Source organism: Festucalex cinctus, chromosome 13, assembly GCF_051991245.1.
Source record: "Festucalex cinctus isolate MCC-2025b chromosome 13, RoL_Fcin_1.0, whole genome shotgun sequence".
NCBI classification, from domain to species: domain Eukaryota; kingdom Metazoa; phylum Chordata; class Actinopteri; order Syngnathiformes; family Syngnathidae; genus Festucalex; species Festucalex cinctus.
Genome location: NC_135423.1, coordinates 251849 through 271069, shown reverse-complemented (window position 1 = coordinate 271069; position 19221 = coordinate 251849). Strand labels below are relative to the sequence as shown.

The window sequence follows — 19221 nt, the reverse complement described above, 5'->3', positions numbered from 1 at the left end:
TTTTACAAGCCCCTCCCTCAACTCAGCAGTGTCCTCTGCTCTCTATCATCAGTGTTTTGTTTTCCACCTTGTTGCCATGGCGACGCCGCATCGTCCTCCACATCTCCTCCGCGCACTCTCGGCGATGTCGCACACGCTTGCTCGTTGCATTCAAACGTCACTTCACGTGTGGCAGGCGCCTTCGAGGCTGTCAGACAAACTTGCTTAGTTGAAAAAGACAGAAAAGAGTAGTGATGTTTTCCAAAAAATAAATAAATGATGGCAACTTTGCATTATATAGAATTTCTCATTTCTAATCCCTGATCGTAAAAAAAAAGAAAAAGCCTGTCATATGTCAAGCGTGTCATGTTTGCTTGTGGTCCTGTTCGGCAGGCCAAGTTGATCGTGCCCAACAGCACGGCGGGCCTGATCATCGGCAAGGGCGGCGCCACCGTCAAAGCGGTGATGGAGCAGTCGGGAGCGTGGGTGCAGCTGTCGCAGAAGCCCGAAGGCATCAACCTGCAGGAGCGCGTGGTCACCATCAGCGGCGAGCCCGAGCAAAACCGCAAGGCGGTGGAGATCATCGTGCAGAAGATCCAAGAGGACCCGCAGAGCTCGTCCTGCCTCAACATCTCCTACTCCAACATCACCGGGCCCGTGGCCAACTCCAACCCCACCGGCTCGCCGTACGCCAACTCGGCCGAGGTCATGCCGGCGGCGGCGGCGGCGGCGGCGGCGACCGCCTCCTCGCTCCTGGGCCAGGCGGGGCTGGCGGGCGTGGGCGCCTTCCCCACGACCATGTCCAGCCTGTCGGGCAACGACCTGCTCACCATCACGTCCGCCCTCAACACGCTGGCCAGCTACGGCTACAACACCAACTCTCTGGGACTGGGGCTCAACCCGGCCGCCGCCTCGGGGGTCCTCGCCGCCGTGGCCGCCAACTCCAATCCCGCCGCCGCCGCCGCCGCCAACTTGCTGGCGTCCTACACCGGCGACGCCTCCACCAGCGCCGCCCACCAGGCGGCGGGGCTCGGCGGCTTCTCCTTGGGGTCGCTGGCCGCCGCCACCGGCGCCACCAACGGTTACCTGAGCGCCGCCTCGCCCCTGGTGGCGTCCTCGCTGCTGGCGACCGAGAAACTGGCGGAGGGCGCCAAGGAGGTGGTGGAGATCGCCGTGCCCGAGAACCTGGTGGGCGCCATCCTGGGCAAGGGCGGCAAGACGCTGGTGGAGTACCAGGAGCTGACCGGCGCTCGCATCCAGATCTCCAAGAAGGGCGAGTTCATCCCGGGAACCCGGAACCGGAAGGTGACCATCACGGGATCGCAGGCGGCCACCCAGGCGGCGCAGTACCTGATCAGCCAGAGGATCACCTACGAGCAGGGGGTGCGCGCCACCAACCCCCAGAAGGTGGGCTAACCCCTCCGCCGCGCCCACCAGGAATCGCAAGAGGGAAGAGGAGAGGAGAGCGTTGGGTTTTTGCTTGCTTTTTTCCCCACCCCATCTGCGTAGTCTTCTCAGTAACCCCAGACCCCCCCACCCACCCACCCACTGAAAAAAGTGCTGAGATGACGAAAAAAAAACATGTAAAATGTAAATACGTTTTATTACGTAACGTCTTTATGGACTTTTTAATTCCTTTTTGTTGCGTAAATTAAGATGTTTGTTTTGTTTGTGTACTGTGGACACGCTGAATGGCAGGAAGTAGGGGAAGGGAGGGGAGGCGCCCCCGCCAATCCTGCAGGGTTTGTCTTGGTTCAATTTGCCACTTTCTTCCCCTCTTTTGCCCCCCTTGTGAGGGTTGTGACTGCAAAGGTGTGCGTCTGACAGAACAAACGCACCGCACTAACCCCAAATACCTGACCCCCCCCCTCCCTCCGCCCCAAATCTCCCGTCCCACGTTGATGACCTCACGCAGCGAGCGATACTGTGCTGCGCGGCGTGATGACATCATCACTATTTATTCTTATCCAGAGGAGTTGAATGTAAATGTTTTAATTTAATGTTTTTGGACTGCAGATGAATGCTAACGCCTCATAGTGTAATATATGTCTTATTTAAGCCAGGGGGGAGGGGCCACCTATGTTAGAGGTCTCCTCGTTAGCGTAACAACCCAACCTCTTATTTTGACCCGGCTTATCCTCCCTGGCGCTCGCTAAACCATAAAATGGAGTCCCTGCTGGCTACAAGCACTTGGGACTAACTACTGAAAAGAGGCGGCGAGGTTGGCAGAGGTTTCTGGCGTGCTCTTTTTGTGTGTTCCGTTGTGCTGTTTTTGTTGTTTTGTTGGCTTTTTTACAGTCAGAGTACACTGAATTGTTGTTTAATGCACTGTGAAGCGAGGGGACGCAACTGGACGACTTTTTTGTATGGCAGGGAACACTAACGAATATCAAATATCAATGATTATACATACATATATATATATATATATATATATATGTGAATATTCTGCATTGAAAGGCGTACGGAGAGCCGGTCGTCAATAGACGAAGGTCCTTGGGAAAGGACGGGACGTCCGGTGAGAGCGCCGGGAGGGAGGGGGGGGGGGGGGGGGGGGGGGGGTATATTTTCCCTTCATCAATAGGACATTTGCTTGCCCAATGACGTCACACGTACTTTCGGGTGGCAAAAGACGGTGTTGACTTCATGAAACACTTTGAATGTGTCAAGTGTCCATTGGGGAAAAAAGAAGAAAAAATGTTACGTAAGGAAAAATGAAATGAAGACATATCACTATCGAGGGACTGGTTCATTAATTGATTCGCCGTAACCCGTTTCCGAAGCAGAACTCCCGCCTTTTTGTCTGAATTTGAAAAGTCCCACAAAATATTGATCTTACTAAACAAAAGAGATTGTCTTCTTTCACTAGAAAAAAAAAAAAAAGTTTGCTCTAGCTTTTTCCATTCTTTAATAATCAGCAGTAGAACGTGTTCGTTTCCAGGGATAGCGAACGTGATCAAGGGTCCGTTTTACGCTACTTGATGCGTTGGCAGCAGCTTTTTTTTTTTTTACACATGCATTTATCATTCACTACATGAACTGCGACATCTTTTCTCAAAAACGCGACACTATTTATACCATAGATATGCAAACGCTGCTTGAGTGTGTGGTGTGTCAACGTGTCCATTTTCCAGCGCATTTTTTGCCATCGTTACCGACGAGATTCGACGCTTAATCTTTATCTTCTATTTACAAGTTTTGCGGCTGTAAAATCCAAAGCGCCGCCATCTTATTCGAATCTGTTTGTCATGAACGGTAAAGACGTTCTTTTGACACGCAAATGTGGCTCAATGAGGATGTTTGCTTCATTTATGATCTTCCAAGAGGGAAATTGCCACTCGCTTTTCTGCCACCCGGAAGCACGCTGGCGCTTATTGTTTACAAACCTTCAGAAAAAAGTGAATGTAAAAAGTCAGCAGCGGGGGTGCGTTGGATTCATTCACCCTGGCGAGCGTGCCCGACTGGGGACTCCTCTCCTTCCTCTTCACTAGTTTGTCTTTCGGAGGCGTCGCTGGGCCGGCGAGGCTCTCTGGTAAGGAGGCTTCTTTACTCCATCTTTAACGCCATCCTCACGCACCCCCCCCACAAAACAACCCCCATCCCGACGCCGCCCTCCCCACGTCCCCTACCACATCGCTCCACGGGCGGCGGCCATGATGCATGCCTCCTCTTCTCGTCGTCGTCGTTGTCTTCTTCTTCTTCTTCTTGTGCTGCTGCTGCTGGTGAGGATCTTTGCGGAGTCAAGCGGGAGGTCCCACTCTTCTTTTTGTAGTTGCTGTCATGGCGACCATGGGACGCCTCCACTAGCTTGGATGCACCAAGTAGGAATACGGTGAACCAATGCATATTCACAGGTTCGGCTATTTGTAGATGAAAGCCTGTTATTTGCTTGTTTTGTGCTCAGGCCAAAGCAATTTCATTGAAGTGAGTTGAGGAGCTCCGTTTACACTCTAATAGTGCTTTGTTGCCATCTTGTGACACTTTGGTGTCAAGGAACTATGTTGAAGCGCATCCAGGAGTTTCACTTAGTGTTTTGCTGCCATCTTGGTGTCAAAAAAGTATGTTGAAGGAAGTTGAGGTTACATTTAGACAAAAAAAAAAAAAAAGCATGTTACCACAAATCTTGTGGCATCTTTTGACAATTATAAACCTTTCACTGTATTGACGCCATCTTGGCAGAGTGGTGGCTAGATCAGCATTTTGACAGGTTAGCATGCAACATTGGGGACTTCCTGTGGGGGCAGTGTTGTTTAGCCACAGCGGGAAGACAACATTCTTCTTCTTCTTCTTCTCCTTGAGTTGATTTCATGATGATGAGCAGCGGAAACGATTACGTGTTCTCGTCCCGTCCGTTTTCCCGTCGCAACGCTTTTTTCCCTTGACTAATCGTAGTTTGGTTGTTTCATTGCTCTTGTATTGGTGGAAAATGCTGCTGCTAAGAAATGCTAACTGAAAAAAAAAAACAACAACATATCGAGCGCAAGTTTAAAGAAAAAAAATACTTCTCAAACTTGTAAGTTAGTCGAAAGCTGTGCCAAATTTTTTTGATTTGATATCGCAGGCGTACAGTAATTTTATACCAGTAAAAATGTGAAAAAGTGCCAAATGAATGAAGCGTATTCCATATCCTTTCTATCAAAAAGCGTGGAAGCGTTTCATCAGCGTTAGCCTGGACACTCCCACAATGCAACAGTAGAGGGAATCAATAAAACATAGCGATAGCTTAGCGCTACCATGCTGGAAGACTGAGAGGAAAAATAATGTGACTCCATAGCATTCTTAAACCTTTTTCTAGTGAAGATGTATTTTGTGGGAATAGATATTAACCTTTTTGCACGTATATATTGCATGACGTCAAGTGTGGACAAAAAAAAAAAAAAAAAAAAAAACACATTTTAGACTGTGTCCTTCATTATCAATGAAAGCATCGAACAAAACCCGACAACACACCCCAAAAGGGCCAAATCACGGCTTTTTTTTTTTTTTTTTTTTTTTTTTAAATGTGTTCGCTAACATGGAAGCTAACATCCCTTAACGCTCAGCCCACCGGTACGTCCCTATGACACGCTTCCTCTTTTCTTATTTCCCTTTTTTTTTTTTTTTTTAATTAAATCAGTATTTCAGGCACAATAACTGTCTTTTTACATTTGCCAAAACCAAACGAAAAGAACAAATGCCTATGACGGCAAATTAGTGGTCAACTTCAACCCCCAATTCCATGTCAGCAACTTTCCCACAGGTTAGCGAGCCTTGACAAATCATCAAACCACAAGAAACTTTTATTCAAAGCGTTATTGAAGTTGCGATGAAGTATCCTTTTCCTGTCGAATTTGAACAAAAAAGACGTTTGCACTAAATGTCGTGTGGCAAGGGTCCGAGTTGGGGGCTTGGGGAGCGGTTGCCGGGGTTTGTGTAGTGCATGCTCTGTCCACTCGCTTTTTTCATGCCATTTTTTCCCACCGACAACTCTCGTGAGCGCCCAGCAACAGTCACTTGCTAAACCTTGTCGCTAGCATGCTAATATGCTAACTAAATGTTTGTGACGTTTCTTGGACAAAAACAACTTTTACTTTCTACTCTCACCACACATTATGGGACCCTTATCTGCCCCATCCCCTTCCCCCACTCGCCTTCAATCACCCCTCTCAAAAGTACCACTTTGAAACACCAGCAAGTGTCAATTGCATTTGTCATATCACTGTTTCATGTTTCTTCTTCTGTGGTTTATTTTGCTCACTTGTGTCCCGACTAACTGACAACAAGAAGCCATTTGTGTGAGTGTGTGTATCCAGTTTACCACCAAAACACACATATGGAAGTCCCTTTCACACAAAGTTTTCACAAAATTAGTGTCAATTTCGTCAACATTTTCCTCGCTCCCAACAACTTCCCGCTGTCCTCTTACACACAGCATGCCGACAAAATTTGAGGGTTGATTTACACCCCGCATTCCGTGTCAGTACCTTTCACACAAAGCTGCTTTGATAAGCATCGGGGACATTACAAGTGAAATCTTTTTCCTCATCGTACTAAGATACTCTTTAGGAAGCCATCAAATTGGCAACTTGAGAGAAACAGCCCTTTTCCGTAACGGTACCTTTCACACAGGAAGCCAAGAAAAGTTTGCTGTGATGAGCACTGTGCAAGGGGATACTTAGGATTTGCTCTGAATTTTGGCGAGAGAAGCCGGCAAATTTGGAGGTCAACTTCCAACACCCCCATTCCGTATTGGTACCTTTTATCACAAAAAAGCTAGCTTTGACAGGCAGTGTGAAAGGGTCATTTGCAGCTCCACCTCACATCCATGCTCTGCATCGAGAGGGCGCACACACTGCGTTGCTAAGCAGTGTGAAAGGGGTATATTGGCACAACAGTAACAGGTAAAGTGACTCGCAAATGTGCAGATTGCCTTTGGCCCTCCATTCCGTGTCGCTACCTTTCAGTCGGCAAGCAGGGGGAGTGAAAAGTTGGTGTGAAAGGGACATTATCCATGCCCTCTTTTTTTTTTTTTGCACTTCACTGCCCACACGCACACTTTGCTCCCCTTCCTCCTCACCAGTGCCAAACTTCCGGAGGACGCCCCCACACACATCCTCACCCACCCCCAAAACGGGCGCCACCGATCATTCCGAGCTTCGCGTCGCTCTTGTGTCGGGACAGCCGGTGAAGCCAGCATGCCCCCCCCCCCCCTTTCATCACATGACAACTTTTACCACCACCACCCTTGCACCTCCTCCTCCTCCTCCTCCAGCAGGATTAACACTCCCGTCCGTCCGTCCGTCCGTCCGTCCCTGGCCAAGTCGCTGCCCATCCCCGCCAGCTGCTTCCTAACTCTTCTCATGTTGTTCTTCAGCTGTGGAGCTCCTCATTGATCGTGTGCCATAGTGTCGGGGGGCACCTGTCACCCCTTCCTCACCCTTTCTCTCTGTCTCCTCTCTCGCTCCATTTGTTGAAAAAAAAAAAAAAAAAAAAAGATTGAAAACTCCCCATTTTTCCTAACGACGAAGACGTTTTTGGAGCCGATTTTCACCTCCTCCTCCTCCTCCTCCTCCTCCTCCTCCACGCCACCACCCCTTGCTCGCTCATGAACTTTATTATTGATCTTCCTCCTCCTCTTCCTCCTCCTGTGTTCATCTCCAGCTGTCGGGACAATAACTCTCCATTCCATAAGTCAAAAACAAAAACAAAAAAAAACAAAAAAAAACACCTCTGTGAGACTGTGCAATGCTCGCTGATATGATTCTCTTTTTTGTTTGTTTTTTCTTGGTTTCTTTTCTTGATTATGGAACCCCAGACATGACATGGGGGGCAAATGGTTCGATTGTGGCTTGCTATCGATACAACGGGCGCACAAAATGTTAATTTGTGGCCACAAATTACTAAAATGGGGCCACAAAATATGAACTTGGTGCCACCAAATACTAAATTCTGGTCACAAATGACTCAATTGTGGCCACAACATACAAATTTTTATAGCCACAAAATCCAAAATTGTGAACCACTATATACTCATTTGTGATCACAAAATAATGTGGCCACAAAATTAATCTTGTACTAATTATTCTTTTGTTTTTGTTTGCATGTTATACATACGTTGTGGGCACAGATTGGTATTTAGTGCGCACAACGTGCTAACTTGTATCCGCAAAATTGTGACCACTAAATTTGTATTTTGCACGCATGTAATACAAACTTTGTGGCCACAAATGAGCAATTTGTGTCCACATTTTTCCCCATTGTGACTACAATGAAAACATTTTTCCCCATGTCATGTCTGGAGCTCTGTAATTTTTGTGGCTCATCATCGGGGACAAAAAAAAGAAAAAAAAAAGAAGGGAAATTTAAACACAAAAAAGTTGTTTCTTCACCTTTTGTGTTGTCATTGTAAATAATCTTTTTTTGTACAGGGCGGGGCAGCATAAAGAGTTTAGCTGTGCTCTTGTTAGTGGTGTTGGTCGTAGCTGCTGTATCCCCCCCTCGTTTAGTAAGTCCCCCGTCAGTTATCGTCAGACATATCACGTCACTCCTTTTGTTTTGTTTTGTTTTTCGCTGGCTCACGGCGCTGCTAACTTTGTGCAATACTGTCGGGTTTCCAGCCAGCCATCAGCACATATCTTCCTCCTCCACGCCATCACATGATCAAAAGTATTAATAACGCCGCCCGTGATGATGATAATTTTTCATTTCACCGCATGGCTCTCTCTGACTTCCACCCCCCTGATTTTATGCTGCCCGTCGCCCCATTTTCACACACATACGAGCTATTTATTTCCTAACTCATTAAAAATGACAAATGAGTCAAAAGGGAATGACTGGAAGATAAAATATTTGGATTTTTTTTTTTTTTTAAGTATCAAGTAGTGGTTGCTTTTTAACATCGTTGATGAGCTGACGTAAAACAAAAAACAAAAACAAAAGTATTGAATATTAAATGTAACTGTAGCATTGTGTTTGTAAAGAGACAAAAAACAAAAAAAAACAATCTAGTGAGTTTTGTGTTTGTTGACTTGTGGATTACCAGTGAAGTGAAGGCCATCTAGTGCTAACAATAATATTAATAATAACTACTACTATTATTATCATAATGATATATGAGGTCATTTTCTAAGGATTCTTATTTTGCCACAGCAACAGCAGTCATTATAAATGTTCATTTTAGCATCACCTGTCTTCTGTTGTCTTATTCTTCACCTTCCACCACACTCTGCATCATCACACTTTAACACATCAGGGGCTGAGCGTGTGTGCGTGTGCAAGTAAGGCGGGTTGAATGAATGAATGAATGAATGAATGAATGAATGAATGCATGGATGGATGGATGTCGTGTCTTAGTGTCCACCAACAAGCTAAAACCAGTCAGGCTTCCATATCTCCTCATGGAAGCTCCTGACGTCGTTATAGCTGCCAACCATGTGACCATCATGTGATCTGACTCAGCTGACTGTCCATAACCCCGCCCCCAAAACCCCCAACCCACCAACCACCACCGCCGCCGCACCACCTTTCAAGTCACCTGACCAAATCCAAATCAACCAATCACTGTCCTCCTCCACTGCTGCTGCTGCTGCACACCATGTGATGTTCTCCATTGATAACATACTACTGTAGAACTAGTGGCACCATATGCGCTCACGTGTCTGCAGGTCTGGGGAAGAGCGTGCGTACAGCCCATTCAAGGACAACAATTGGCTTGATCGAGCTCCCCTTTAAGAACAACAAACGCCTCTGAGCTCCTTTACAGACAAATATCACTTCCGTTTACATCCCTTTAAGGACAACAATCAGCTCTATGTTCGGTATGTCCTTTAAAATGTCTCAATGTACAACAATCATTTTCATTCATGTCCCTTTACGGGACTTAACAATCACCTCTGTATATGTCCTTTTAATGGACAACAATCACCTCTGTCTGTATTTCCCTGAAAGGAAAACAACAATCAGCTCCATATATAACCCTTAAGGACAACAATCAGTCCCTCAAAGTACAACAGTTTGCCCCAAGTTATGTCCTTTTCAGGACAACAATCGGATCAATTGATGACTTTCAAGGTATCCGATGATGCAAACTAACGTCAAGATTACATACTGCAACGTTTTGACTTTCCACTGAGCAGTGTAGTAGTACAAAGTATCCGTGTCCCAATAACTGCATTTGGCAACGAGAGACCGGACCCCGATATGGCCCCCGCGAGGTTCATGGCAGGTTAGAAACCACCTACTCCTACCTCAGGTGGAGGAGTTGTAGTTACAAAGTATTCAAAGATACAAGGTGTGTCTGGGATTGATCATGTGACCTGCACACCATCAGCTGGCACAGCAATCGCACCAGAATTCATTTTAACGGGACCAAACGTAAGAAGTGTGAATGCGGGCTTAGTATCTCGACTTCGTATTCTGGAGTAAGGGACGGATGATGACGGGTTGCGATGGATGGAAGTGACGCGGTCACTGTAGCGTGCAGTCATGAAGCAAGAGCGAAGCCAAAAGGCAAAAGTCTCCATTGAGTGCATGTTCCAACCCTCACTTATGGTCACCAGCTTTGAATGGGGACCAAAAAAAGACAAGATCGAAGTGAGCCTTGATCGTTTGGATCAGGCCTTTATTTGGCGTGGCTATTGTTAGCTTCCGTGGTAAGGTATTTCAGGGCATCCGGGGAGGGATGAGCCAGTTGGGTTAGATCAAGCATTTATCCCTAAAGCTGGCCCAGCTGGTGGCGAGTTCCAGGAGGAGACCTCGGGACAGACCACAGACATAATGACAAGTGACTGCAATGAGGCTCCTCCAGAGGGTTAGGGTCATCTGGATCAGGCTTTATTTTGGGATGCTTCATCGTCATCTACCAGGTGAGGCATATCCTGCCAGGACGCAGGGAAGATCTAAGACATGCCGGAGGGAATTGTCGCTCAGCGAGGTTGGAAACACCCCAGGAGGTCAAGGGGAAGTCAAAGTTACCCTGCTCAGAACGCTGCCATCACCATGACTTGCGTTAGGGATACTTAGGTCATTAAAGCCTGCCTAGAAACACAAGACAGAATGTTTCTCTTCCGAATTGGAAGCTAAACTGCTTGGTGGAAAGGTGTCAGGGTTCGGCGTTGTCCTCCCCCGGAGCTGCAGACGACACTAGTGTTCATATTCGTGTATGTGCCGCATCCTCCTCGACGAGGTCCACCTTAACCCGTTTCCATGCCAACGGCAGCGGAGTCAGTTGCACGGCAACCAGCCGCCGGTAGAGGCCAGGAGGAAGGAAGACCAAGTCAGAGGCGATTCTCAGGGTGTCGTAGTTCGTTCAAAACTATTTTAGCGTGTCTCCTCCCGACCAAACCCAAAGACCAGTCCACCCTTTTCTCACAACCAGCCGTCAATTGATAGCATCGATTCTCCGCAGAGAGACGCTACTAACTTAATGTTTACAACCCAAAACGAGACCAACAACGCTGTGGAAAGAATGTCAAAGCGACAGAGGAAGCGAGCGGACGCTTCTTTGTCACCCGACCATGAACTTTTCCGCTTACTTTGTCTGTGACGTGAGCTCATGTACTTTTTGTGTTGAAACCATTGCATGTGACTGTGAGGCTGTGCAATGCAACTGTGGGGCTGGACGTTAATGATGAAGGTACCCTTTTTCTGTGACGTCCGTCCAGCGACCGCTCGTGGACCAATGAATGCTAATGTGTGACCATGCAAAGCTGTCAAGTTTTGTTGATTTGTACATGGTCCAATAAACCATTGAAGCAAAATCGCCATCTTTAGTCATGTGACCACAGGTAAGTGGAGTGGAGGTGGTCTCATGGGGACGCATCAGTGCAGAAGGGTCCGTCCGTCTGTTCTCTTCACATATCCATCTCCCCACAATCGTCCTTGTGCACCAGAGCCATCCGATCAGCCAACACCGCCACATCCGCCATGACTCCACAACACGCCGGGTTCCTGCGGGCACCTCCGCCTCCTCTCCATGCCATCGGCCGAGCGGCTTCTTTCCGGCGGTTGTCGCAAAGCCTCCTGGGAAACGGAGTCCTCATTCACAGCATGGTCTGACCAACCTCCTGTCACTTTCCTCCTCCCACACTCTTCCTCCTTCCTCCTCATCCGCCAGATAAAGAAGCTCCTCCGGCGACAAGGCGCGCTTGTAGAATGTAACCACGTCCTAACAGAGGCCATTTTGGTATTCAACATTTTAGCAAATAGCATTTTCAAAGTTATTGTCCATGAGGATGAAGTGGACACAGCCTTTGTTACAGATTGAAGGCAACACTTGCATTTGAGTGTCTCACGTGTATAAATCAGCACTAAAACAGGCAATATTTGCTAAGTAAGTTCTTTGGCTTCATGGCTTTGGATGTGCCAAAGGATCAAAGTCTAGCTCATAAGCCGATGGCAAACATGTCACACAAATTCTTGCACAATTTTCATCTAATTGTCTCCAGCCTTGCATGAGGGAGGTCGCTCGGCACAGCTTTTGGTTGAATGTGTGGTGGTTGACTTTGATCTTAATAAGATCGTTTGGGGTTAAAGTTAATAATAATAAAAAAAAACATCAAGATGGCACTGCAAAAAATAAGTTTGTCATAAATCAAAAAGTGTCTTGAGGGATTATTAGATCATTTAAGTTTTCAATATGCCCTCATGGGATGGCGTAATAAATAATAATTAAAAAAAGAAATTCTGCTAATAAAAGGACAAGTCTAGACCACTGATGAAGCTCTCTAATCAAGTTGATAGTCATCCATTCGTTAACCATCTGCTGGTAAATTGCGGTTTCATGGTATTGCAATTCCAGCTCTATAATGAATTCATTCAAAACGTTTAGGTAAATAACTTTTTTTTTTTTTTTTTCTTACCCAGAAATGAGAGGTGGGGGGCTCGTCTCACATTGCATGCACTGATGACTAACAACAACAAAAAAAGTTTTAGTGGTTTATTTTCAACGATGATGCCGAGTCACCAAACAGTTTTTCTTCCCAGATTGTAACTTCCAGCACTAATGCATTCATTGCAACACAAATAGTTCAAGACACCGTCATGAACACACACTGACTTTTCACTTCTGCTTTTGGCCAAACCACAAAGATACAAGAGTGAATACAAGATCATCACTGATGATAGTAAACGACTAAAGCGTTCCAACAGTTTTCAGTCTAACATCTCAAGTTTGGTAACAAGTGACAAGGTCGCCGCTCATGCAGTACTTCAACTGTTTTGAACGTGTCTCAACTGGTGCCACCAAAAAGCCAAAGAACAAGCAAAATAATTCTTTGACACTCACAGTGAGGTGCGATGCATTTTCAGGTCCTATTTTCATCTGGTCCCAAAACGACATTTTTCCAGGAAAGTCTGCTGAAGTGCATCATGGGAGTGGTTTCTGCTTCCAGAATTGGTCTTGGACTTCTTCTTGACTCTGCAAGCACATTAATGCTAATTTTGTCATTTTGACAAGAAAAGGGATAACACAGTCAAATGGTGGTTAGCGCATCTGCCTCACAGCCTATTTCAGGGTTTGAATCTGCAAACATTCACGCAAGCTTGATGTTTTTTTTGTCGGTATGTGCCTTGACATTTACTAGCAACAAGCCAACGAGCTTCTCTCAACAATAGTCAGGACAGCTCACCGGTGAGGCGAATGAGGATAAAGACTTCAGAAAACAGATGAATGTTTATATCAGCAAATGTTTTGCTGCAGAAGAGCAGCAGCCCATCACAAAAGTGGGGCGCTCGGATGTCACCCCGGCGCTGCGGGCAACTATCTTTAGCTTAAAGCCTGGTCTTCCCAAGCGTGCAAGCGCGTCCTTTACGTCTGCTTATCTGACTTTGTCAACGCGGGCCCAGCAGCTGCTAGCGCCATTAGCGGCTTGGGGACGCAAATTGATTGGACTCCAACCTTTAAGAGGCTGCAAGAATAGACCGTGCAGGGAGGATGACGAGACGCTCGCCGGAATTCCTATAAACGCCCCTGGGAGGCGAAGCGCAAGAGGGATCAATTGGCTTGAAAAGTCGATCTAACGTGTTCAAAATGTGTTCACAAATTCACATCTCAATAAAACTATTCCAGTGGACTTCGGACGAGAAAACTGGGGTACACCCTGAACTGGTCGTCAGCCAAATGACATATAGACAAGCATTCACACTCACGTTCGCACTAGTGGAAAATTCCGAAGCTATGGAAACTCACAGGAAGGACAAATCAAAGATTTGAACCCTACCTGAACCTAAAAACTGTGAGACAGTAATGCTAGCTAGCCACTTGACTTTTGTGCTACCCACCAAAAAAGAACACACAAGAAATTCAGTTATGACCATTGAAAAAACTGTTTGTGTGTGTGTAGCACTTTTTACTAGATATGATGCTGATATTTTAATACCCCCCCCCCCAAAAAAAAGCAATATGTTTAAATTAAACTGAATGGTGGCCTTTGTAAATAAAATCAATATTGGCAGCTAAAACCGAAGCTCACAAAGTGATCTTAAAGTTGTGTAAAATAAGAAATAAAGTTTGTGAGAATGTTTGTGATTTTTGGTTAAAAAATGTACTAATAAATGTTTGTTATAATAAAGAATAAAAATCAAATATTTTTTTCCAGTGGGTGCTTCATGCAGGCGAGACCAACAGCAGCAGCAGCAAACAGAAGTGCTGAAGGAAGGTAAGATGATGCCGAGTTAAACAATGGCGCCCCCTTTGGTGGCATGTGCAACCCGAGGAGTCGTCAAGCAATAACATCAACATTGAATAAGTCATGTGACCTGAATGAAGGCGCGATAGCAACATGCTATGTCAATGAAGCTAAAGCTGACTCCACTTTTACAGAATAAAACTTAAACAGGACAAGATTCAACTCAAAACTAAATGTAAGAGACTAAACCTAAGACAGGACACGGACAAAACCTTGAACAAAAATAGACTCTAGTTTGTTCAAGATTTTGTTACTAGACTTAAGACACAAGTAGGGCAAACCTAAAGTATATGAGAGTATATTTAAAACAGAATAAACGTAAAAGTACAAATGACAAAACTTAAAACAGGGCTACGACTGAACATGAGATGGACTAAACATATAAGACAGAAAGACTAAACCTAGAAACGGGACCTGGAATTAACACAAGACAAAGTCAACCTAAAACAGGACTATAGGAGTCCAAATCTAAAATAAACTAAACGTACAAAACATAAAAACGGACTAAACCTAAGAGCCTAAAACGGGACGGGGACTAAAGTAACAGGACAAAACACGGCAGGAAGTCTCAACCTAAAACACGAGTAGGATTAATGAAAGACAGGCTGAAGTTGCTCAACCTAAACTACACTAAAGTAGGATGAACGGGTGAAAGTTTACCACGTAAAATACTGTGGACTCAAAGTAGACAGACTTACTTAAACTGCGGTACTAAACTGAGGACACAATAAACCAAAGACAGAAGAAAACATCAAATGAGCGCCGATTGTGTCGCTAGCTTCAGCAACACTTCGGTGCATGCGCGCCAGTGATTGGTGCGTTCAGGAGCAGCTCGGAAAATTCTACTCACGTTATATGATTTGAATGGCCGGTCAATTCATCGAAATGGAATTATTGGCAGTCTAAAATGTTCTTCTTTATCTAATCTGACATCTTTCCTGTGTACAGTACAGTATGACGAACCCTCGTTTTAAGTTTCACGTATACTAGACGAAAACAAAGATGCGACTGTTGAAACCTAAATCAAAGCTGGCTTGATTTGAACACAGACTAAAGCAAATGCGTTTTAATTCAAACCAAACAAAATCAAAGACTGTATTGTTTCATGTGAACCAAACTAGTCTCTACAATTACTCTCAGGAGATTGACGTCTATCTATCCGACCACATCTGATCGATCTATGAAAATTGTGTTGACTTGAAAAAAATGACAAAACTGGTGATGCTTTGTTTCAATGAGCTCATTAAATATAGAATATGAGGAAGGAGCATGTCTGAGTGGATGAAAACACGTGCAATACATGCATACAAAGACCCCCATGAAAAGCCCTTCGACGGCCGACCTTCATTGCACCTGTGAATGTGATGAAAGATGCTTCAGTCTTGCTCGGATGCGTCTGCGATGAAGGACACGTGAAGGGGACACACACACACACACAAACACACACACACACAATGGGGGGGGTGGTGGTGGTGAGGATGTGGTTTCCATGGCAACAGCAGCAAGCTGCAAAAAGAACTGCTTGGAGAACATATGTCACTCTTGACTGATCATTCACACACACACACAACCTGGCAACGCGGTTTTTGTTTTGTTTTTGTTTTTGTGCAGCCAATCACAAATGTTGAAGGCTTTAATTCCTTCTTTTGGCCTCAGGACTTGCTGAAGTCCTGCATGCAAGCAATACGTGACTCACTCCTGATCCTCATCCGGGTCTTGGTCTTGCACATGCACTCATCTATTTTTGATGCTCAACGTGGTCTTGGACTTGATCATGGGCCACTTCAGAGTCCCGGTCCATTTGGATTTCGCGCTTCTAGAGAATTTCCTCATTCCTGATATCGGTTCATTTTCTTGGTCTTGTCCTCGTCGCCGTCTGTTAATATTTCTGATTCTGACCCACTTCCAGTCCTGAGCCTCGTGGGTCCTCATCCTGGTCACGATCCACAACGAGGTCAATTTGCTGAGTCTGCTCGTGAACCGTATTCTGACCCGGTCCATTTTCATTTCCGGATTCTTAATCTTGGCCCTCGTCCTGATGCGGGTCCATGTCCTAGTCCAGGTCTTTCCCCTGAGCCATTTCCTAGGCGAGTCCCGTTCTTCATCTTGTGTTGATTTCTGTCCAGAACCTCATCCTGGTCCATTTACCAGTCCTAGTCCTGGTTTTTGCACCATTTCTCATCAGACCACGTTTATTATATCTTCCATATCGTTAGTAAGCTTTTTTTCCTCTTTGCGTGTGCGTGCGTGTTCAAGCGTGTCCTGGTTGACCATATTAATTACAGGCAGTAAGTGAGTGTCTTGGGGGTGTCCAGACATAAAGAGGAGAGTGGGGGGGGCATCAAGGATCGGCTATTGATGTCTGCCGCAGTCTCGCGCTTAAACACACACACACAAACCGAGTACTGCGTGTGTCTTGTGTTTTGTACAAGAAAGTGAAAACAATTTGAGTTTGTCTTCATCCGTGCACATATTGATCCACTGCATACTGATTTTTGGTCCAATTAGGGTTTACCGAAGCGCCTCTTTCAAATGCACCATCAGCCTTCCTTGGCAGGTCCTCGTTGCCATAGCAACGCTCCCGTTGCCGCAGGCTAGCTGGAGCGATGTTGGAAATAAAAGAAAGTGAGGGGGAGGAATGGGAGATGGGGGAGGAAGCAAGGGTTGAAGAGATTGGGGGGGGGGGGGGGGGGGGCTCTCCAATTCATTACCTCGAGAACGACCCCCCCCCCCCCTCGCATCCCATCACAAGCATCAGCTGAGCCCAGCAAAGGCCTCAACGTCTGCTCAGCAGTCTGAACACGTTGCAGCCAAACTTCCAAGCGACATTTATTATTCATCCTTCATCTCTATATGCACACGCACACACAAAAAGTCGGAAAGGGGGACGCAAAACAAGCACTCCAGGTCAGTAGAATTCATCTTTCTATGGCGAGACAAACTTTTCTGCTTTTGCAAATGGCCAAAATGTGCAAAATGGCCACGTTGAATTCCTGTTCAAACGTCAAACTGGCTTCTGGGGTGATTTTTTTTATTGAGACAATTTTTCTCTTGGTCTCCTTAGTTCCCAAACAAACCTCTTCACCATGATGGAGATGTTATGAACGAGACATAAAAGGCGGCAACATAACAATGAGAAGTTGCTGACCTGCGCGTCGTATTGCGTATTGTCGATGTTTGCTGTTGGTCTCCGTGTGAACAAGAGGAGATGCTGAAGCTCATTAGGAGTCAGGACGACACTCTGGTGCAGACTGCAGATGCGCCCACGTGGCCACGACCAAGAAGCGGCGGGAGGATGGAGAGGAGAGGCACAAATATCTTCTCGTCCACTTAACACCTGAAAACACACAGGGAAGAAAAAAACACACTCTGACTTGGGAAATATCAAAAGAAGAAGTGAACAAAACGATTGTTTTCATGGAATTCCAGGTCAACTAGAAGGTTGTGAGCTGTGAAGCTGCAGCGCCGCCTTGGGGGAAACGCGGAGTGTGGCGCCACCTGCTGGACACACCAGGACGGGTTAATGGGCGGACACGTACACGTATTATTATTCGACAAGTATGAGTAAACTTTTGTGACATCGACTGATTTTTGTTAATATTTCTCATCTGAGTTTTTTTTAAATTTTTATTCTTTTAAGACTCTTTTCCAGTTTATCAAATTTTATAAACATTAAGACATTGATAAAAGTACTTAAATACAGAATAGCAAAAACAGATGTGGCCAAAGTTCAAAAAGTTCGTCTGACTGAGCAAAACCAATATTATACTGCACATCAAAATTGTCCTAAATCCGTTAAAACAATGTTGTTAACCAATGTTTTTATAGATATTATGATTATGATTTACGGCTTAAGAAAATATCCTATCTCAAAATATTGGAATATTTCCTCAGACCAAGGCAAATTAAATGCCATAATCAGCAATATTAAAACAATAAAAGGCTTGCAATATTTCAGTTGATTTGAAATGAATGCAGAATGTATGAATTTTTGCTTATTTAATTGCATTACAGAAAATAATGGACTTTATCACAATATTCTCATTTTCTGAGACAGTCCTGTATATATATATATATATGTGTGTGTGTGTGTATATGAATAAAACTTGGAAGGACAAAAGTCATGGAAACACTGACTGCGAATGTGATATTAGTTTCATAATTTTAACAAATATTTAGAACTAACAGAAAGGACACAGACGTGCTAATATGACAAACTTTTTTATTATTATTATTACTACTATCACATTTCATTTTGGAACCGCTGATTACCATATAGCACGTGTGCCTCACGGTCAAGAGGTTCTGGGTTCAATTCCTGTGTCGAGCTTGAATGTTATTTTTTCTCTCCCACATTCCAAAAATGCTTGTTTATGAGGACAAGACGATGGAAAATGTTCGTTTGTTTTGGGCTCATCCAAAAAAAAAAAAAAAAAAAAAAAAAAAAGTTCAGTGTGATTTGATGACATTTACTCATCTGTTTTGCTTTTCTTCTTCTTTTTCTTCTTCTTTGCCAAGTTGACATCTTTGTGCGGAGTGTCCACGTCCACTTCACTCATCACTTCCTGTTTCACTTCCACAATGGCCGCCTCCTCCCTGTCCTTTTTCCTCTTCTTCCTGCTACACTCCTGCACGGGTTGCCCAACTTCCTGTTTGATCGTCACTTCCTCCTCCTCTCTTTTAATATGCTTGTCTTTCTTTTTTTTCTTTTTCCTCGTCCCGTCCTCGTCCTGCGTCGCCTCCGTGGTGGCGGTGATGGCGGTGGGCGTCTTGCTTCCGAAGGGCTGGAATCTCTGTTTGAGACCGGGCGGGATGGCGGGCGCGGAGGCCGAGCGGACGACGCGGGGCCGCATGCAGACGCCGCCGTAACTCTCGCCCACGCTCAGTAGGCCAGAGAAGGCGGGCCCCAACGCCGGGGACGACGAATCAGTGGTGAGCAAGCGGAGGTCGGCGATGCCGTGATTGGACGCCAAGATGTTGTAGACCCGCTGGCTGCGCCCGTCGCCCGCGGCAGAACAAAGTTGCAGCGTTTGAAAGCCGGAAAGATTCACGCTTGCGCCGCGCAAACTGTGAAGGC

At 45.5% G+C, this 19221-nt stretch overlaps 2 protein-coding genes across 7 annotated transcripts in view; one reads left to right on the top strand and one right to left on the bottom strand.

Moving 5' to 3' along the window:
- nova2 (NOVA alternative splicing regulator 2) overlaps nucleotides 1-2517 on the top strand; it is a 38168-nt gene extending 35651 nt beyond the window's left edge. For all 3 annotated transcript variants that reach the window (XM_077541930.1, XM_077541928.1, XM_077541929.1), the window contains one exon: nucleotides 373-2517. In XM_077541930.1, coding sequence (XP_077398056.1) covers nucleotides 373-1395 — 1023 coding nt within the window. In that variant the 3' untranslated portion in view covers nucleotides 1396-2517. The remainder of the gene's footprint in view (nucleotides 1-372) is intronic.
- The window catches only part of polr1g (RNA polymerase I subunit G), a 29319-nt gene that overhangs the window by 7733 nt on the left and 2365 nt on the right, over nucleotides 1-19221 (bottom strand). Inside the window, exons 3-6 of one of the 4 annotated variants that reach the window (XM_077541944.1) lie at nucleotides 18618-19211; nucleotides 17293-17481; nucleotides 15498-15540; nucleotides 12381-12874 (exon numbers count right to left, since the gene is read on the bottom strand). In XM_077541944.1, coding sequence (XP_077398070.1) covers nucleotides 17475-17481; nucleotides 18618-19211 — 601 coding nt within the window. In that variant the 3' untranslated portion in view covers nucleotides 12381-12874; nucleotides 15498-15540; nucleotides 17293-17474. Of the gene's footprint in view, nucleotides 1-12380; nucleotides 12875-15497; nucleotides 15541-17292; nucleotides 17482-18416; nucleotides 19212-19221 lie in introns of those variants that run through there. The other 3 variants (XM_077541943.1, XM_077541942.1, XM_077541945.1) reach the window with 3 other exon arrangements.